This window comes from Maniola hyperantus, chromosome 1 (assembly GCF_902806685.2).
Source record: "Maniola hyperantus chromosome 1, iAphHyp1.2, whole genome shotgun sequence".
NCBI lineage: Eukaryota > Metazoa > Arthropoda > Insecta > Lepidoptera > Nymphalidae > Maniola > Maniola hyperantus.
This window is the reverse complement of record NC_048536.1, coordinates 14,127,109-14,147,361: the sequence shown is the minus strand read 5'-3', so window position 1 is coordinate 14,147,361 and position 20,253 is coordinate 14,127,109. Positions and strand designations below refer to the sequence as shown.

General features: G+C 37.1%; 1 protein-coding gene across 6 annotated transcripts in view; it reads left to right on the top strand.

Moving 5' to 3' along the window:
* The window catches only part of LOC117983340 (whirlin-like), a 131,611-nt gene that overhangs the window by 35,877 nt on the left and 75,481 nt on the right, over window positions 1-20,253 (top strand). For all 6 annotated transcript variants that reach the window (XM_069499011.1, XM_069499025.1, XM_069499021.1 and 3 more), the window contains exons 7-10: window positions 4,277-4,435; window positions 12,697-12,822; window positions 15,462-15,628; window positions 18,343-18,526. In XM_069499011.1, the coding sequence (XP_069355112.1) occupies window positions 4,277-4,435; window positions 12,697-12,822; window positions 15,462-15,628; window positions 18,343-18,526 (636 nt within the window). The remainder of the gene's footprint in view (window positions 1-4,276; window positions 4,436-12,696; window positions 12,823-15,461; window positions 15,629-18,342; window positions 18,527-20,253) is intronic.

The window sequence follows — 20,253 nt, the reverse complement described above, 5'->3', positions numbered from 1 at the left end:
AGCGTATTCACATTACGCGATCACTACTACTGGTTCGCGTCGTGGACGCTCTCGCATAGCATCCTGCATCCCGCGTTCATGACGCGCAGGTGTGACCGTAACTTTAAGAACATTCTGTATTAAACTTTATTAGATTCTGTGTTAGGGGATATGTGAGAGCCATAAAACCTAAGGCCAGGCGTGAGACCTTCCTTCCGTAATTCCTTACGATATCGCCTGATTTACGGCGTCGCCGTCGGCTTAGGGTGAGCATTCTGTATATTATGAAGGTGAATCGCCCGACTTGCTATTCCTTGCGGATTACATTTAGGTAAGTTGGTATATTGTTTGTAAGTTGCGATGTAGTTCTGCAGAACTTAATACCCTTCCAGTACCTAACTACCTTCTAACACTTGTAAAAGTTTATAATTTATAGTTTTTTTTGCAACAAGTCGGTAGGATTAACTGATCAGTTATAACTTGTGTCGGATGGACAAAGTCGCACCATAGGGGTTTCATTTTTTTCATTTTGGACGGTCCCCTAAATAAGAAAAACTGAGATGAACAATATACAAATGTATCGTTTTGTCCGTTCCAAATGAAAGTTAGAGTACAGTTCTTTTTTGCCAGGTGCTTACAGTTTGTTTTGAAAAATACTCGACGATTGCACGTGCCTTTGCTGAGAGAACCGACGGATAGAGGAAGTTTGATGTATTGTCTATGCGCTGTTAATCAAGCGAGAGTATTATATAGCCTGGACTAGTATTCATATGTATGCCTGCATGTAAATCCTATATCCATACTAATATTATGAATGCGGAAGTGTGTCTGTAGTCTGTCAGAGTGCTAGCTATTCATGGCCCATGCGTTGAACCGATAGCATTTTAGTGTATGGACTGAAATCCAAAAGATCAGGGTTGAATCTGAGAACTTAGTTAATTTGCACGTAAACAATGTGCCACATTGGTGCATACAACTTTATATTATACTTACATACTAAATTAATAAAGACGCAATCTTCCTTTATTACTCATTTTAGCGCAGAAAGTTTTTGTTAGAGGAATTGCTAAAGTTAGAATAAGTCCGCCTACTCTTTCGTTTTGTGCTTCAATACCTACTCCAAGTAAACAACAGAGAAACAATAAGTAAGTTATTCCTAGCGTGTCTGCCCTAAGGCTGTATAAAATTAAAGCGCCGTAGGTACGTTGTATATCTATTTATTTTACTTGAAACAACCTTTATCAAAACTACATTTTGAAAATTAAATGGATGGAATGGCTTAGGTTTATAGACTTTGATGTTAATATTTAGGATAGTTTATTTTTCTGGAATCATTTTTGTCGATATTGCTTCATAGCTCCGTCCAATCCGAATTAATATTTCACAATTTTATAAGTTTAACGGGTGTGTCTGTGTGTTGGTCTGTGGCATCGTAGCTCCCAAACGGATAAACTGATTTTGATTTCGTTTTTTGTTTGTTTGAAAGGTTGAAAAACTTAACCGAGAGAGAACTTAGTAATGATTCAATAAAATCTGTTCAGCCCCATGAAGATATGCATGCTGCGCCTTAAAGTAGGAATGGCGCGTTGTCATCGCACCGCGTTGCCGTCGCACTTTACGTGTGTCCAAACTTCAAATCCTCAAACATCAAAATATTCAAAAATTTCCGTAGCTTCGAATTTTCTATTGTACCTACTTGATTACGAAAGCTTTGATAATAATAAGCGAAACTTTTAGATGCTTCAGGCAAAAGGAAGGGGCATTTCTTTCAATATAACAGTTATGTCGAAAGGAAAGCTTATATGTATATACCTAATTCATGCAGAGATGGCGAAAACTCATCGATATTGCACTTTAAATATTCATGTAATCTACTTCTGCGCGCTTCACATAGAGATATGGTAATTTAAGAGTGTGACTGACATCTAGGAATTCCACTAGCATTTTTTCTGCTTTCAAATTGTCCCTTGGAACCTAAAAGAATAATGAAATGAAGATCTTATCTACTTATTATATTTTAACCTTTTTGTGTGTGAACCATTTTTACTTTATATTGTGTGCTATGTATTAAATAATTAGTAGTATTATTAAATATCTGTGTTCGAAACCCTCCAATTTATTTTGTGCTGTATTTTCTACACATATTCTGGATAGTATTCCTATTCAAAACTATGAACATTTTAGTCATAAATTTGACTTGATGTTCAAGCCAATATTTTAGCGTTGAACATTTTTAACGGAACGCATAAACGAACAAGTTGAAATAGCAATTTTTCCAAAGGTTTTTTAAATCTCGTTATTGTAATAATATGGCCTGGAATTCTATTGTGTTATGAAAATGTTTTTTTGCAAGAGAATCCTCTCTAGCCTTCGTTCCTATAAAAGCTGAAGTTGAGAGTTTAGTTTGTTATGAAAAAAAATTGTCTGGTACAATGTATGAGCCTTGCCTTTGTCGAGGGAATAGTGGAACTGTAATGCATTGTCTACTCGCCTTTAATCAAGCGAGAGTGAAGTGCTGTAAGCCTAAACTACTATAGACTATATTCCTTATAGCATAGATGAGAGAACTGCTTTGTTGTTTTAGTGCCTAGCCTGTTCGGCTACGGACATAAGCTCTTGTGTTCCAGTCTCCTTAGAGAGCATGTAAAACACTTATGCTTAGGTGAGTACTGAATAGGTATCTTGAACTTGAAATCTAAATAATCATAAAATAAAAATAAAAGTCCTGACTTACTGACTGAATCATTAACAGCTCATACTCTTGGTCCTAGAAAGCTAAAATTTTGTACAAAGGTTCCGCGTATAACGTAAGTAAGGAACAAAGTCGGAATTTTCGAAATTTTCACGGGACAGGGAATAAAAAGAATTTATGTTTTTGCCAAGCAAAGCCGCGGGAGGTCGCTATTACTGTAATATAACTACTTGCCACTAAATTAGTCTAAACGGTCATCCATTCAACATGTTACAAGCATGGTTTCATATTGATTAACTAGCGCAAATATTTGATATGCCTACTCTACTAAGTAGGTCACACATGCCTAAATTCCATTTTATGTAAGTGACATCGGAATTAGGATCCAATTGATCGTACATCCACATTGTGATATTGCAGCGATATACGAAATTCCATCTTCTACAATAATGTCAAGGATTTCAGAGATTAGCTTTAGATTTGCGGGCCGAATTTCAGGAATGTTGCAGTTCTATTGTCAGTGAAATGCAGTTGTGTTCGTAGTACAAGCACGTACCGCCATTTCTATCGCAATGTTTTACAAGATGTAATGTGGCTGCCAACGGCCCTGGCATGGTTTTGAAATTTATCTAAACTGCACAAGCTTTCTATAATATTTCCTCTTGGATCTAGATTTCCTAACAGGTTACCAGAGTCCGCTTCTTATTCATTTTCGGAAAAGCTTAGAGCCTGGTATCCACTCAAGTTAGATTTTTGAAAAATGAAGGGATAATTTTTATTATCAATTGATTGGTCTGCTAACTAATCTAATATTCTATCTCTATGTCTGCTCAAGACATCTCCGCCCGTATCCGCTTTAGTGGATGCCGAGCTTTATAAAGGTTCTTCGCGTTTGATGTCATTTCCGATCGCAAAATTAATTAAAATTACATTCATAAAACAGTATTTTGACGACTTCCTGGCGCAGTGGTGAGCGCTGTAGTCTTACAAGTCGGAGGTCTCGGGTTCGATTCCCAGCATAAATGCCCAATTCAGGAGTTTATGATTTCTAACTTGTCTCTTGGTCTGGTCTAGTGGGAGGCTTCGGCCGTGACTTTTATTCCGGAAAAAGAGTTCCCACGGGATATTTGAAATTAAATTCACGCAGTTGAAGTCGCGGGCATCAGCTAGTACAGTATAAATTACAGTATTACGTCTTTAGGAACCGTATTTTCTCGGGCTCCGATTTAACTAGTGTACAAGAACTCTTAGAGACTTACATTCTTCTGTTCTAACTTTTCACGAACGATATATAAGCCCATATCAAGTACATACTACCTTACCTTACTACCATACGTAATACTGTCTAAGAATATAGAAAAAGTAATTTGCCATAAAAAATTAATAACAAAACACTAAGTAGTTATAGCCCCAAAAAATCTGGATTCACAGAAGATACTGTAGCATAACAATTTACAGAGTGAAGACCAATTTTGGGGATCAACTCTCAAGTAGTCACTTAGAAAAATGCTCCTTCTTATATTGCATTGCTTGTACTTACATATAAACGTTTCTTTCTCGATTTCTTTATCATAGCAGTCTATTGCATGTCAGCTTTGTTCACAGATGCTAAAATCCTGCCGGCAGTTGACGATGGTGGTGCGAACAGCTGGCGCGCTCGTAGGCAGAGCGTCATGTTCGTGGATGGATCGGTATGGAAGACCAGCGTCACCGCCGCCCCAACGGCCGATACGGTCTGCTTCGAAAGATCGTTCAATACGAAGGGTAAGTAAGAAGTTCGATCTAAATCTAAATAACAAAAACTGCAGCAAAACCCCTTGGACCTAGAAAATTAAATGTGCCCTTTTTCTTTTATAATGAGAATAATAAAAAAGATTATGATAAATCTTTTAGATCGCTAAAATTATAGAAATTCGTTTGTCTTACCTGACTCACAATTCTAAAATGGGGTAGACTCAATATATCTACTACCGCATTAGGTAATTTCATACTTCTGAATTCGGATTTTTTTGCGAATATCTATCACACCTATTCATATTTTATCTCCTCTATGTTTTTGTTTGTTAAAAAGTGTATAAATCGTTCCAATGACAGGAAATATACGTAAATAAATATTATCCATTTTCTTTTCGAAGTATTCGTGTTCTACAAAAGGCCTCTAATAAATCGCATCTGGATATTTTATGACGGTTACTTACTGGAAATGCAAGAGTTTATTCACGTCGAATATTTATATAAAAAGCTTTTAGATATTTCCAGCTTTATGGTCATTTTAAAAGCAATTGAAAAGCGACGACGAGTAGCTCCCATTTTTCTTATTTTTCGCTTTTATAAAGCTGAATGAAATAAAACGTAGATAGTGCAATTTTCTCACTCCTTTATTTACCACCTACGTTTCTAACTGGGCTTTATTGAACTATGATAAAAGTAGGTACAATTCGAAGAGCCTTTTCTATTCTATAATTTACTGCGATCACATCTCTGATGTTGCTGAATGCAGACATGGCCAAGTTAGACCTTGCTTTGTACTTATTAGTGACATCTTAAACGGAAGCAATTTTTCAACCAGCCACAATTTAAGACATGGCATCGTAAGAAATAGTCTATTATTGGTGGTGCTTAAAGGAACTCCAGTCCGAACCCTGTGTTTAGTAGAACAAGAAGATGTCTTTTCCTTTTGAGCAGCTTTAGTCTAAATATAGGAAAAAATTACTGACTGACTGATCTATCTACGCACAGCTCAAACTACTAGACGGTTTGGGCTGAAATCTGGCATGCTAATAAGCTAGTTAATAATGGGCAACTGCATGGAATTTGGAACTCAGATTGAGTTTGACATTTTTGTTTCCTTTGTGCTTTAGAGACATCGGACCCGGCTATTATATTAACATCTGTTAATAATCGTTGTAAACCTTGGAATCGAAATTCACCCTCGTCAAAAGTATCTAGGAGTTCACCGCATTACCTACTATCCAAATAATCCCCATTATGTGATTCATAGTAAAGGGGACACGATTCTCAGCGATGAGAAAGTTAACGCAGAGACAGAAAAAACCGAGTTTGCCTCAAATTTCGGTTTATCGGCCTGAGATAGCTGAATTTGATACAAAATGAAGGAATAAGATAGATAATATAAGTTGCTGAGATATAGGGGATTAAAATTGTGTGTCGGATAGTGGAAGGTAGGTATATCAATAGATTAAACTCGCATCTTTAATGTTCTATTGATAACTAGGTCACAACTCACAACATCCAGAACTTGTCTTAAGCAAGTCTTAAGCGTCTAGCGTTCTAGGTCTCAGATTGGGAACACCACTGTGCCATCAGCACAGATGTCCGTGTGGAAAAGAGGTTGATAAATTTGGAATCCACGGACTCTCTTGCCAAAGGAGCTCCGGTAGGCTGTTTAGGCATGGCTCTCTTAACGATACAATTAAAAGACCTCTTGCCACCATAAATATTCCTGCGCTCATTGAGCCGGCAGGGATTAGTCGGGATGATGGCAAGAGACCTGATGGATTGACGCTGGTTCCCTGGGAACGGGGACGGGCGCTAATGTGGGACGCAACTTGCGTTGACACATTGGCCCCGTGTCATATCAGGAAGACAGCATCAAGACCGGGAGCCGCAGCAGAAACAGCTGAAAACGGCAAGCGGCGCAAGTATGCCTCTCTTATAGAGAGTTACATTTTTGTGCCGTTTGCCGTGGAGACCCTGGGGCCATGGAGTCTTAGTGCTAAAAATTTTTTACGAGACATTTCACCGCGATTAATAGCCTCAACTGGTGACAGAAGGGCTGGCTGGCTGGCAGCGCGGAAATGCAGCCAGTATTCTTGGCACCATTCCACGCGGTCATGATTTATATAGTAATTAGATAAGGCTAGCTTTAAGTTTTATTGTATTAAAAAAAAAAAAAAAAAAGTCTTAAGCTATACAGAATTCTTGATTGCGTCTCTTGTTGCTGAGCTGTTGTGGAAATATTTCACGAGCACGTTGTTAAGACAATAATTATTCTTTTGCTTGATATTTAATATTTCCTGTGACGAAAAAATTATTGATTTGTACCTATGTGTATTTAGGAAAACTCTGTGAAATACATGTAAAATATCAATAAATCTAACTACTTAGATTAAAACGCACGATATATAATATATTATATCTGGAAGTAGAAGCTTAATAAATAGGTAGAAATGCTTTTCGTATCAAAACGGAACAAAAAAAACTAACTCATGTATGCGTATCGTACCTACTACCAAAAAGTATTATTAAACCGATAAGATCAAGAACAACGGTTTCTTAAACTATGTTATTTTGTTGTTACTTACCTACTCTTTTTAACCTGCTTATTCGTACCTCATAAAATGAGGGTGCCATTAACGTAATAAGTAATCATTTTAAAATTATCCGTGGCTCAGAATATTTCCTTAAGTTATTACTTAGTATTTCTAAAATTCATATTGCAAAAACACTAGACAATGACTTGAGAACTGATTCTAATATATACTACTCAATGCCATAACATTTTGTTGGTAGGTATTTCATCCTGGTTAACAACAAAGTAGGTAGGAATAAAGGTATCGTCTAGACTCTAGACTGATGATACGTCATGTTATCAAAAAGTTAAAGTCTTTTTGTTTTTCTGTTATCTTTAATCATATTAATTATTATGCCATAAATAACCTTCACAAAACAAATATCTAGACGGGTGTCTGGTTCAGCCCACGCAAATATTTGGGTGATATATTAAGGGCGGGTGAAAGCAATTGCGGTTGAAGGGATTACTTTGTCATGCCTGCGCCATCACCCAATAAACTTATGATTCTATTTGTATCACGTTACAATGAAAATAAAATATGCGTCTTTGTCATCTTAGTCGTCTTACCTATACACATTTTGGGAACAAATAAAAATAACAAGCACATACTTAACTCTAAAGAAGAGATTTGCTCAGTATATTTTTGCTAAAGTTTTGCTTAGTAGGGAATGCGAACCATTTCCTATCTCTACTCTGTTGGTTATTTTACTTCCCTTTGTAGATTAGAGATTTCGTTTATCCGTCCCGTAGTCACGTAGCACGATAAAGGTGCCGTTGGGGTCGCCATTGGTACTTAAAACGTAGACGTAGGTTTATATACTTGGCGTAAATACGACAAAGAGGTCGCTTTGTTGACATTGAATGAAGAGAGATTATATAAGGAGCAAAAGTTACAAAAATAAAAATTGGCAATTGTGGTCAAGAGTGGCAATCATCATCATAATCAGCCTGTGGATGCCCACTGTTGGACATGGACCTTCTTTAAGACCGTCTTCACACCCGGTCCTTCCTCATCGAGCCACTTCCCGTCAGCCTCTAGGTATATCATCGGTCAATGCGGTCTCCACTCTAGAACTTTTCAGCTCCAACGGCTATCGCTCCTACGACAAGCAATGCTTAGGGTCAGGTGGTAAACAGTGGCCCAGTAGTACACAGTGCACCACCACTCATATCTCAAAAACGCGACGTTGCTAAACCGTACTGCAAACGCGAAACAATTTGCCTTCTACCACCTCCCGCACTCCCCAGTCGACGGCGCTCTCCCGCCCGTAACGGTGGCACAGTGTATGGTTTTGTCCTTGGAGCCAAAAAAAGTAAGTACACGTGTTTTCATTTATTTTCTTTCTAGAATCGTTGTATATTTAGTAACATTATATTGCACTGTTTCCATGTGTAAAGTAATTGTTCCTTAATAACTTAGATATATAAATATCCTTTGAATTTGGTATGTTTAATAGTTATGTAACCTTATAGGTTAGAAAGTGGTGTCTGCACACAGTGGCTCAAAATCGTAGGGTACACAGTGGACCATGGTTCACTGTGTACCAATCACTTTGTTCATTATGTCCGATACAATTATTATGCATTAACTTTCAACTGTTATTGTTATGAACAAAAAAGGCGTTAATAGAAGATCTAATACTTAATATAATAATAGTCATCTTTTTGTTTTAGAATGTGTCGAACTACAGTAAAAAATCGAAAAATTGGCGGACATGATGCAAAAGACATGAAAAAAACTGTAGATCTTATAAAGAACGGAATGAGTATACACAAAGCAGCACAAGAATGTAATTTAAAATATTCAACTATGAGAAGATTTACGTGAAAATACTAATAAGTGGAAATATAAAAATCCAGGCTTTAATTTATATAGTCAGTATTCCTAATTAGATTTGTAAGTTAAATTAGTATCTACTATCTACTAGTTTGTTTTTTGTACTGATTTTATGTGATTGTTGCTAAAGAATACAAATATATAAAGAAATGATTAAAAATTACTTTACTGTAGTTTTATTTAACGACATTTATATCAATAAATATTTTTAAATATGTGACAAATGTAGGTAATTAAAATGATGATTCACTGTGTACACATTGGTTCACTGTCGACTCACCCCCTGATTCACTGTGTACATATACTGGTACACAGTGAACCATTCGCCATCTTTTAAATAAAACAATATTACCTATAAACTATTACAATTATTGGTGAAATTGATATGCAAAACACAAGTTTAATAAACTACCTTTCGTCTAATGCCAATAGTTCTTAACTACATTCACGTACGGTGGATCTATAAATGTTTGAAATTTTAGTGGTTCACTGTTTACCATGTCACCCTACCCACTTGGTAATGGGTTGGGTTATGTCTATTAAAAGTTGTATCTATTAAAAGAAATCATAAATTATAGTGAATAAAAAAAAATAGATCATCCAACCAACATGTAATCAACGCATAAAGTAATCGACAAAACAATCGTGTAGGTAGAGTACAATAGGCTTTATCGCAGAAACAACGATCTCTTTAACCGACCGGTTAAGGCGAGGGTCTAAGCTCTGTACCCGTAGTACAAGATTTTACGTCTCACCAAACCAAACCAAATTCGAGAGTCGAAATACTTCCGCGTTACAGTAAACTGGATCTTAAGTGCCTTGTTTTAAAGCTCAAGTTTGTCTACACTTCTACAGCCAGCGCTCCAAGCGGAAACATTGCGAAATTAAAATCAGTGGCATTGAATATTTGACTTCAATTCAAGGCTGTTTAGGTCCATTTTACTGTAACGCGGAAGTATTTCGACTCTCGAATTTGGTTTCGTTTGGTGAGACGTAAAATCTTGTACTACGGGTACAGCAGTCAGCACATAAGTAAAGTGAGTAGGGTTGACACAGATAATACGTAGACGCTTCAGAAACTTTTACTTTGCTATCCCATGACAATTAGTACTTTTTATTCACATTTAAATATCTGTACCCCCTGTCATATCCTGAAAGTGAATTGTCCTAGTGGTGGCAGTGTATTTGAGTTGAGAAGTCAGTAGCTGAATGGGACAACAATGTAACCAACAAATAAAGTAACCGATAATACAATTATGTAGTTAGAGTAAAATAGGCTTTATCGCTAAAACAACGTTCTCTTTGATCGACCAGTCAACGGGAGGGACTAGGCTTGGCTTATAAGTAAAGTGAGTAGGGTTGACACAGATTATAGGTATGTAAAAGCTCGGAAAACTTTTAATTTGGTATCTCGTGACGATTTCACAGTAACTTTTACTAACATTGAAACCCCGGTCGTATCCTGAAAATGAAGTGTTGGCAGAGTATACGAGTTTCAGAAGTCAGTAGCTGAATGGGAAATATATAACCAACAAATAAAGCAATTGTTTAAGTAGAGTATAACAGGCTTTATTGCTGAAACAACAACGATCTCTTTAATCGACCGGTCAACGCAAGGGGCTAGGCTTGCCTCAAAGTAAAGTAAGTAGAGATTATGTGTAGAAACGTGGCAAACTTTTACTTTGATATCTAATGACGATTCCACAGTAACCTTTAATAACATTTAAAACCCCTGTCGTATCTTGAAAGTGAAGTGTGGGCAGAGTATTAAATACGAGTTTCAGAAGTCAGTAGCTGAGTGGAACAACATGTATGATGTAACCAACAAATAAAGTAACCGATAAAGCCAATTGTTTCAGTATAGTACAATAGGCTTTATTGCTGAAGCAACGATCTCTATAACCGTTCGGTCAAGGCGAGGGGCTAGGCTCGGCTCATAAGTGAGTAGAGTTGACGCAGATAATTATAATTAATTTGTAGAAGCTTGAATAACTTTTACTTATCTCACGATAATTCCCCGGTAACTTTTACTACTTGAGTAACATTTAAAACTCCTGTTATCTTAATGATTGGCTAGTGACCACAGAGACGATTATTATATAATTAGAATTTGGTAGCTGTGTAGCTAACTGTGGGATACTGACTAAACTCAGGAGATCCGAGCTTCGCTGGGTTAAAAGTGCTTTTCTTGGTCGCTCCAATTTTTCCGTTACGATCAATGGGTATTCACGGGTGGGGACATACTCAAAAGCGTCTATATATGATGAAAACAAATAATAGAAAATAAATAAAAATAAAATGTAATAATTTAGCCTAAAATAGGGGTATTTTAAGGGCCATAATTTTCAATATGGCGCATATTTTGTACGCCTTTTTAAAGGTTTAAAAAGTACACACAATTTGAAAACTTTCATGCAAGCAGATTTTCTCACCATGTTTTCCTTCACCGTTAAAGCAAATGTTATTTGATTGTTTAAAATGCGCAATAACTTCAAACAGTTTGAGGCACATGTATGGGATTCGAACCCAGAACCCTCTGATTCTCATCAGAGGGTTCGAATTCTTAGTAGAAAGCAATGTAGAAAGTCTTAACCCCGTAAGAACAAGAATAATATGTTAGGAAAGAAAGAAGACTATCATCAATGTTTCGAATAGACCGTGGTAATGGCTCCTAACAATCCCTGGTAAAACGGGGACATGCTAGGAAAGAATGACAAGTAATAAACTTGAATGATATGAGCAGACCCTGGTAATGGTACTCAAGTCAGGGTGTAAGCTAATCGCAGCTCAGTGGTCACTAACCGAGTCGTTTGGGGTTATGAAACGCCGCGCCGGCATCGATCCGTGACGTCAGCAGTACACCCAGCTAAGGGCAGTGATTCATGACTGAGTTTTGGTCACGCGAGCTCTGTATGAAAAGTTTGAGGTGCTTTTGTTGTGGTTACATTACTAAAACCGGCCAAGTGCGAGTCAGGCTCGCGCAATGAAGGTTCCGTACTACAGTCGTATTTTTTCGAGATTTTGCACGATAATTCAAAAACTATGATGCATAAAAATAAATAAAAATCTGTTTTAGAATGTACAGGTGAAGACCTTTCATATGATACCCCACTTGATATAGTCACTCACTTGTGTGAAATGTTGAAAATACTAATTATTAGTTCATGACCACAATTTAATTATTTTTGTGTGATCTAACCCTACACACAGACAGACAGACAGAAAGACAGACAACAAAGTGATCCTATAAGGGTTCCGTTTTTCCTTTTGAGGTACGGAACCCTAAAAAGTCGTAAGCTTTTCGATGTATGTTTGAATTTCCGATTGTAGGTAGGTATAATTTTTTGTATTGAAACACCAGGTCTATCTACCTATATCGAATTTTGTTCAGACGACGACTTTGTTGCAAAAACAACTGATGTTGATTTTCTCTAAAGTATAAAGTCAAGAAGTACACTCGTATTCGTACTCAATAACATAAAAAAATTGTCACACATGTCTTTTGGCAGCCACAAAACTTTAAAGCCACTGAGTAGGACCAAGGAATTGCATAACTCTATAGGTTCTATTAAACTAAATTAGTACCTATACTTAAGTACTATAAATATAATTTAGTTCAAATAAAAATTTATCGAAGTTTATTAAGCTGTCAAAATTAGTATGCCACTGGAGCATACTGGGAGTCTGGGCATCATGTTGTAAACAAAATAGAGTTGCAGCTCGCAATTTTTTTGTTTAAAATGACACCGCTTGTGCGAGCGTAGGTAGCGTTGTCGTTAAGATAGGTTCATATTTCAATTTCCTTTCTGTGAATTTAAGTATTTCCATTTCCTACACTATCTAGTTATTTTAAGTGTACATTTTTTTTCTTAGGTGGATCTTTGTATTGAACCGGGCCAATCCTTGGGACTGATGATACGCGGAGGCCTGGAATACAACCTGGGCATCTATATCACTGGCGTGGATAAGGATTCAGTGGCAGATCGTGCAGGACTTATGGTATGTTAATACTGCTTGCGATGCGATGCGATGGACCGACCAAATTAAGTCTGCTGTGGGCGGTCCTTTGCACGAGTGTACCAGGCTGTATGTCGGCCAGCAGGGAGAAATGGCGAATGCTCGTGAGGCGTATAACATCTGCCCTCAAAGACGTTGCTTCGTGATGACCACGACCGCTCTGCCAAGAGTGATACGACAAAGAAGAAGAATACTGCTTATTCATTTCAAAATGACTTAATTTGATAATAGCCCGATCAAATTGACGGTATAATTACTGCTCCATTGAATAATTTTTCATGTAATAGATTAAAGTCTTACCAAGTCAGTTTTGTGGACTAAAAAGTCTTAGTGTAAAAGTGTCAATAAGAAAAATATTGCTCACGATTGTTTAAACGCTACAAATATTGTTATTCAGTACCCGTAGTACAAGATTTTACGTCTCACCAAACCAAACCAAATTCGAGAGTCGAAATACTTCCGCGTTACAGTAAACTGGATCTTAAACGCCTTGTTTTAAAGCTCAAGTTTGTCTACACTTCTACAGCCAGCGCTCCAAGCGGAAACATTGCGAAATTAAAATCAGTGGCATTGAATATTTGACTTTAATTCAAGGCTGTTTAGGTCCATTTTACTGTAACGCGGAAGTATTTCGACTCTCGAATTTGGTTTGGTTTGGTGAGACGTAAAGTCTTGTACTACGGGTACAGATCCAAGATAGGATTGATGTAAAATAGAGATACAATGTATGATATTGCTTCAGAAAATACTTAGATAACATATTAAGTAGGTTCAAACCTCACCCGTTGCACTATTGTCGTACCTACCTAGCACAAGCTTGACGCTTAGTTGGAGGGGAAAAAAGAATATTAGTCATGATTAGCATCCACTTACTCGTAAAAATGCAACTCTTGTTAACCTCGATGCGGTCTAAAGTAATGTAAAAGCTTTACTCGAAAGTTCTCTTGTTCTCAACAAAGTACAAAATTGGTTTGTATTTTCAAAATTTCGGGAATGTAAAACTTTGAAAAAAGTTTTGAAGCGTCGCGGTCGGTGTTGCCTTGAAGTGATTAATTATGTGGTAAAGTAGTTCATCAGTAATTAAACTTTTTAAAGTTTTAATGACGTTTTATCTCATTTGTTTACGATTAGGTAAAAAGAAAATTACATTTTAAATTACATATCATCAAGAACATAAGATATGATTACCTCAATAAGAAATAATGAACATCATAACCAAAAGTTAGAGTCAGTTATAAACGGCATATTAGTTTCCTTCATCCCTCATCTGAAACTAGGTCAGTGAGACAGTAAAGGTCATTGAAGACTTCGATAGCTGCAAAATAAGCTGAATTTTTCTTTTATTTCTGCTAGGCGTGGCAATGGCGTGATATATGGCAATGAGAATATCTTATCACTTTTTAATAATATTTTCACCACCGATTTGATTCATCACAGCGATTTAATTTGGTAACTAACAATTTGTAAAAAGGGCCTAATTCACGTAATATTCAGCCTCAGTATAGCTTCTAACGTAACATACCTAAGGTTTAGGTTATTTCGATCATTTAGTGTGGACGGGCACACGTCTTGATCATCTTCATACTGGAAGATGGGACACTTTGTTAAACTGGAAACTTACACACTGTACATCTCATAATATTTATTATAATTATATATATACATCAGATATACATATTGCGTGTGTAGAGATGGATCTCTACACACGCAAAAACTGTATTATGTGAATTACATATTTATATTATTAGTGATGCAAAACTCTGACCTTTAGATTACTGGTAGTGAGATCTATGGTTAAATAATAAACTTAAAGAAAGGAAAATAAAATATGCAACCAACTCCCATCGGCGGGGTTCCCACTAGATTACGTACAACATGGGGTTATTCAAGGGGCGGACCAACAAATTCCTAAAAGGCCGGCAACGCATCGGCGGTTCCTCTGGTGCTGCAAATGTTCATGGGCGGCGGTAATCACTTAACACCAGGTGACCCGCCAGCTCGTTTGCTCGCTATCTCTATTTAAAAAAATATGCAACACATACATAGCTATATTCGATGTATTTCTTTGTACATGTTATCTGTATAAGTCCGGAAAAAGGTGTGAGGTAAGATTTATTGTGCACGGATTTCAGACTCACCCCCTGGCCGCCCACGTTTGAAATTTATCTTTGCTGTCAATTATGTAGACTTCTCAAACATATTATTTTGTTTAATTTTTTTCTAATACCTTTGCCTTCTTCCAAGTGAGATAATTTCTAGCCAATAACACTCTATATAATATCTATCAATGAAAGAAGTTTTATTACTTCTGGAGATTACCACCTACATACAAACTAACAAAGTTTTACCTCTTATAATATTATTATAGGTGCCAGAAGTGAAACTTATGCATGAAGAATACACATAATGTGGTATTCCGTAGCCATGCTATAGTTGATAAAAACTTTGGCGGTCATTATTTATTAAACGCCAGTTTTTTTAAAAACTATCTAAAAAGCCTAATTATACTTTTAAAATACATAAGTATTTAACAAGGATCAGGGTACACCAAAATTGTTTCGACTCGCCATGTCAGGTGTCATGTTCAGGAGGTTCTTATAAACTTTGTTTTTTGTTGTTAGGTGGGTGATCAAATCCTGGAAGTGAACGGGCAATCGTTCGTCGATGTGACACATGATGAAGCGGTCGGTCAGCTCAAGTACCACAAGAGGATGTCACTCCTCGTGAGGGACGTCGGGAAGGTGCCCCATGCGTGTACGGCATATGGGGAACGAGATGCAGTACCTAAGTAAGTATATGACTTACAACGGCCAAACGCTCGCCTACGTGAGGCACAATGAAGCTCAAGTACCACAAGCGGATGTCACTCCTCGTGAGAGACGTCGTGAAGGTGCCCCATGCGTGTACAGCATATGGATACTCATGTGGTATGGAGAACGGGAAGTAAGTATAGGTACGACGTGGAACGGGCAATCTTTCGTCGACGTGACGCACGATAAAGCGGTCGCGCAGCTCAAGTACCACAAGAGGATGTCGCTCCTCGTGAGGGACGTCGGGAAGGTGCCCCATGCGTGTACGGCGTATGGAGAACGAGATGCAGTACCTAAGTACTAAGATATGACTTAGAACGGCCAAACGTAAGGGTACTGATGAATAGGTCCCTCAAAATTGCAGCTGTTATTATCACCCTTTGTCATGTAATGGCTGTAATTGTAACATACTCAAAGATTCCTGCAAGGCTTTGTGGGCTATCCCTATGGAGTGTAATAAACAATTTTATGAGACGTTTTAGGAAATTTGAGGGTAGCCGTAAAATTCCGGGTGCTGTAATTTACCAGTGTGCGCATCTCCTGAAATAATATATTCAAGAGATACAGGGTATCCGTATCCGACGATTTTCAAAAGATTGGGTTTCATAAAATTTATTACGGTACATACAATCTACATTGTACTGGACGTTTTTACGACTCGTACATGAGAGACGGAATCAGGCGATATCAGGAACCCAAAATAACCCCTCTTTGTTATCGAAAGAGATATAAAATGTATAGCTAATGTATATTCTAAATTTTATAAACTAGCATCTAGAAATTAGATATGTTTTATCATATTTTTATTGGAAACTAGCGACCCCTCCCGGCTTCGCACAGGTGTAGATTTACTTCTGAACAAGATGAGAATTGTACCGATTTAGATATTTATACAAAAATACAATCCAAATTTCTGACTTTTCCGGTGATTTCCCAGAAAAATCGTCGTCCTGAGAATCATGAACACAACAAAAAGAATCAAGCAAATAGGTCGAGCCGTTCTTAAGTGACGATATTTCATACATGGTCTAATCAAAGTTTATTTTTATAAGATCTTAAAAATGATATAATTTTTCATTCGCTGTTTAGTTATTTAATGGTTCATCGTGGCTGTTTGTGGTGACCCTTGATTATCGTAAATAACACTAGACACGACTAGTGACAATAAGATACTCGTATCTCTCTGGTTTTAATTCCTAGCGCTATTAATTTAACGAGCCTCTTGCGATGGAAGAACATTTTACAACGAATAAGTAAATAATGAGCATTGCTCATCGATCTCTATAAACAATTAAGTATTGTTAGAAAATACTGTTATACCCCATGGACCTATAAATACTCTTATACTCGTATAAAATAATAATTTTTACTACAGTCGTTTGCGGGGTAATATTTATGGCTCGAGCGCGTATACGATGTTTATACGACGAGTTAGGACGTTGCCTTTGAGGTTTGATGTTCCGACTTCCTACCCGGTCTCGTGCAAGCGGAATCACTTTACATAATATATAATTTTAGACCCAAACTTTGAACTAAAATGACAGCCACTTGTTACTTTTACAAACTCAAACTTAATAAACTTGAAAAGGTTAATTTTTAAACGTATACAAACTTTATTTGGTGATTGATTATAATGCACCATCGATTAGTGTACTGTACAATTATTCGGTTTGATGCAATCAGCAGTTCATCCAATGTTTGAATCATTATCATGAACACATGATGAAAATTGACATACCCACACGCTCCACACGATAATTTCTTGCAAAATGAAGCCTTTAAGACATAATAATCAATAAGTATTATAAACGATAATACTTATTGATATTATGTTATGCACTTGTGTAAGTAAAACGATAGTCGTCCATAGCTCGACCATTGACATAATTTAGATACGGATTTCCATCCTATACTCAGAACACTATATACGGAATTGTAGAGCCGCACATGACCAGCGCGGCGGCTCTCGGCGACTATATTTTATCATCGTGTATTCCCTTTTATTCCTCTCGCACACCACGGATTTTTCCTTTCTCTTCGAACATAGTTTTATGTACCTAACCAAGTTTATACCTAAGTTACATACCTTTATGTTGTAAAATTGTACCATTTTTCGTCTTATGATGAAGTTTGATTTACTTTTTTACTAACGATTACTAACATTTACTAAGAATCCGCTGTCCGTCCGTCTGGCTGTCCGTCTATCTCATGAACCGTGATAGTTTAACAGTTGAAATTTACACAGATGACGTATTTCTGTTGCCAAAAAAAGAAAGATTCCGACGAATTGAGAACCTCCTCCTTTTTTTGAAGTCGGTTAAAAACAGAATAAAATAAATATTTAAGGGGACTCTCATACAACAAACGTGATTTTTTTTGCTCGTTTTTACAGATAATGGTACGGAACCTTTCGTGCGTGAGTCCGACTCGCACTTGGCCGGCTTATTTTTGTGTAATTTGATTCTGAATTGTAGCTTTTAGCGAAATTGAATTCTAAATAGTCTAATCACAACGCTCAGTAGAAATCAGGGTCGGATTATTTCGATTGGTACTGTCATTTCCCGGCTGGAATCTTTTGCAATATTTTGGAACCATTTTTCAAACCACTTTCAATCTAAAATCGGCTCTATCTTTACAAAATATGGTATTTAATGCTATGACACATTAATGTAAAGGGTTTCCTTGCTCACAGGATAAGCGGCTGGGGGAAAAGAAGAGGTGCGGCAGCGACGGCCGTGGAGCAGAAAGCCAAGTCGTTGCTGCCGCAGAGCGATATACCAGCACTCGCCTACTACATGGAGGAATATGCGTCGAGGCGGCTAACTCCTGACGCCTTCCTCACCGTGCTGCGAGATCTACTAGACACACAACAAAAAGTAAGTAAGAACTAAGTATAATTTGATAGCAATGGATAAGCCCAAACCTCTGGGTTGAGGAAGTTTAGAAGTTAGTTTAACACATACCTAGCTGTAACTTATCAATCATCAATACTTATAATAAAACTGTAACAGGTCAAATTCTGTAGGTACATTGAAGATATTTTGAAAATTTTTTTTCGAGGGCACTCTATAATCGATACTGAACCCAAAACTGTAATTTTTTCCATTTTTGTCTGTCTGTCTGTCTATCTGTCTGTCTGTCTGTCTGTCTGTCTGTCTGTCTGTCTGTCTGTCTGTCTGTATCACGGCCGCGCATCACGCTGAAACTACTGTATGGATTTCAATGAAACTTGGTACGATTTGAGGTCATACTATGAGGAAGAATATAGGACACTTATTATCTCGAAATTCAGCATGGTTCCCGTAGGAGAGGGGATGAAAGTTAAAATGTATACTGAGTTGTAATTCATTAACGCGTTGTCCGATTTCATTCATTCTTTTTTTTGTTAGAAAGGGGATATTTTAAAGATTATTCCGTAAATATTTCAAGGTCATCGGTTTTTAACCGACTGTCAAAAAGGAGGTGGTTCTTTTTTCTACATCATTTTTTTCGAGGTTTCTGGACCGATTTGCAAATATTTTTTTAAATCAACAAAAAAAGTTTTCGTGGTGGTCACATAAAAAATTCTGAATTCAACTCCTTAATCCTGATGCTGCAGGGTTACTGCCCGCCTGAGTTATCAAGATTCAGGAAGTGTTCATAGTGAATTCATATTGTAGGTACCAAGCAACGACTTTATTCTCAGACTTCAAGTCCCAACTCCTCAACCCTGATGATGTAGGGTACAGCACTCCTAAACTATAATGTTTCAGTAACTGCGGATGATGCAAAATTAATTTAGGTACCAAGCATAGGCTATATCATTGAACTTCGGATCCTAACTCCTCAATCCTGATGTTGCAAAGTACTAAAGTCCTAAATCGTGGGGATTTTAGAATTTCTGATAGTGAATTGATATTTTAGGTATCAAGCAACGGCTTCACGATGACACTGCCAGTCCGAAATACTCCACCCGAGCGAAGCCGGGGCGGGTCAGCTAGTTTACAATATAAGTAGTAACGTACACATAACGTAGGAGTAAGAAAAGATTTTCAGTATCCGAGCGAAGCCGGAGCGGCTCAGTTAGTTGATTTAACAAAATGGAAATTCTAAATCTCACAATAATAATAATTATACTATTTATTAGTAACTCACGTCCACAATACGACAAAAAATACAGTCATAAAGAGCGTCATGGTTCCAACTCCTGAATTCTGAGGGTGGTGTCAACATACCTAAGCCGTGAGGTTCTGTCGATTATGAATTTAAGTATGTATTTTCAATCAGTAAAATAAAACAGCTGTTTAGCTAAAAATATTTTAGGCTTTTTCCTTTCGAAATTAACATAATATGGTTCACTTTGTACGTTGATGAAAATATATAATATCACAGAGCATATTAGGTATATCTGTATGAAAAATCAAAAAAAATTGTGTACGTATAAACAACATTATTTAAAACTCAGATGTAAAAGTTTTAGGTACAGTGCTCTACCTACCTATACGAGAAACGATCCTTTACAGTAAGGTATCAAACACGGGTAGCCTAAGCCCCTAATGGATATATACCTAAATAGCATTATTATTAACTTGCGTTGACACATTGGCCCCGTGTCATATCAGGA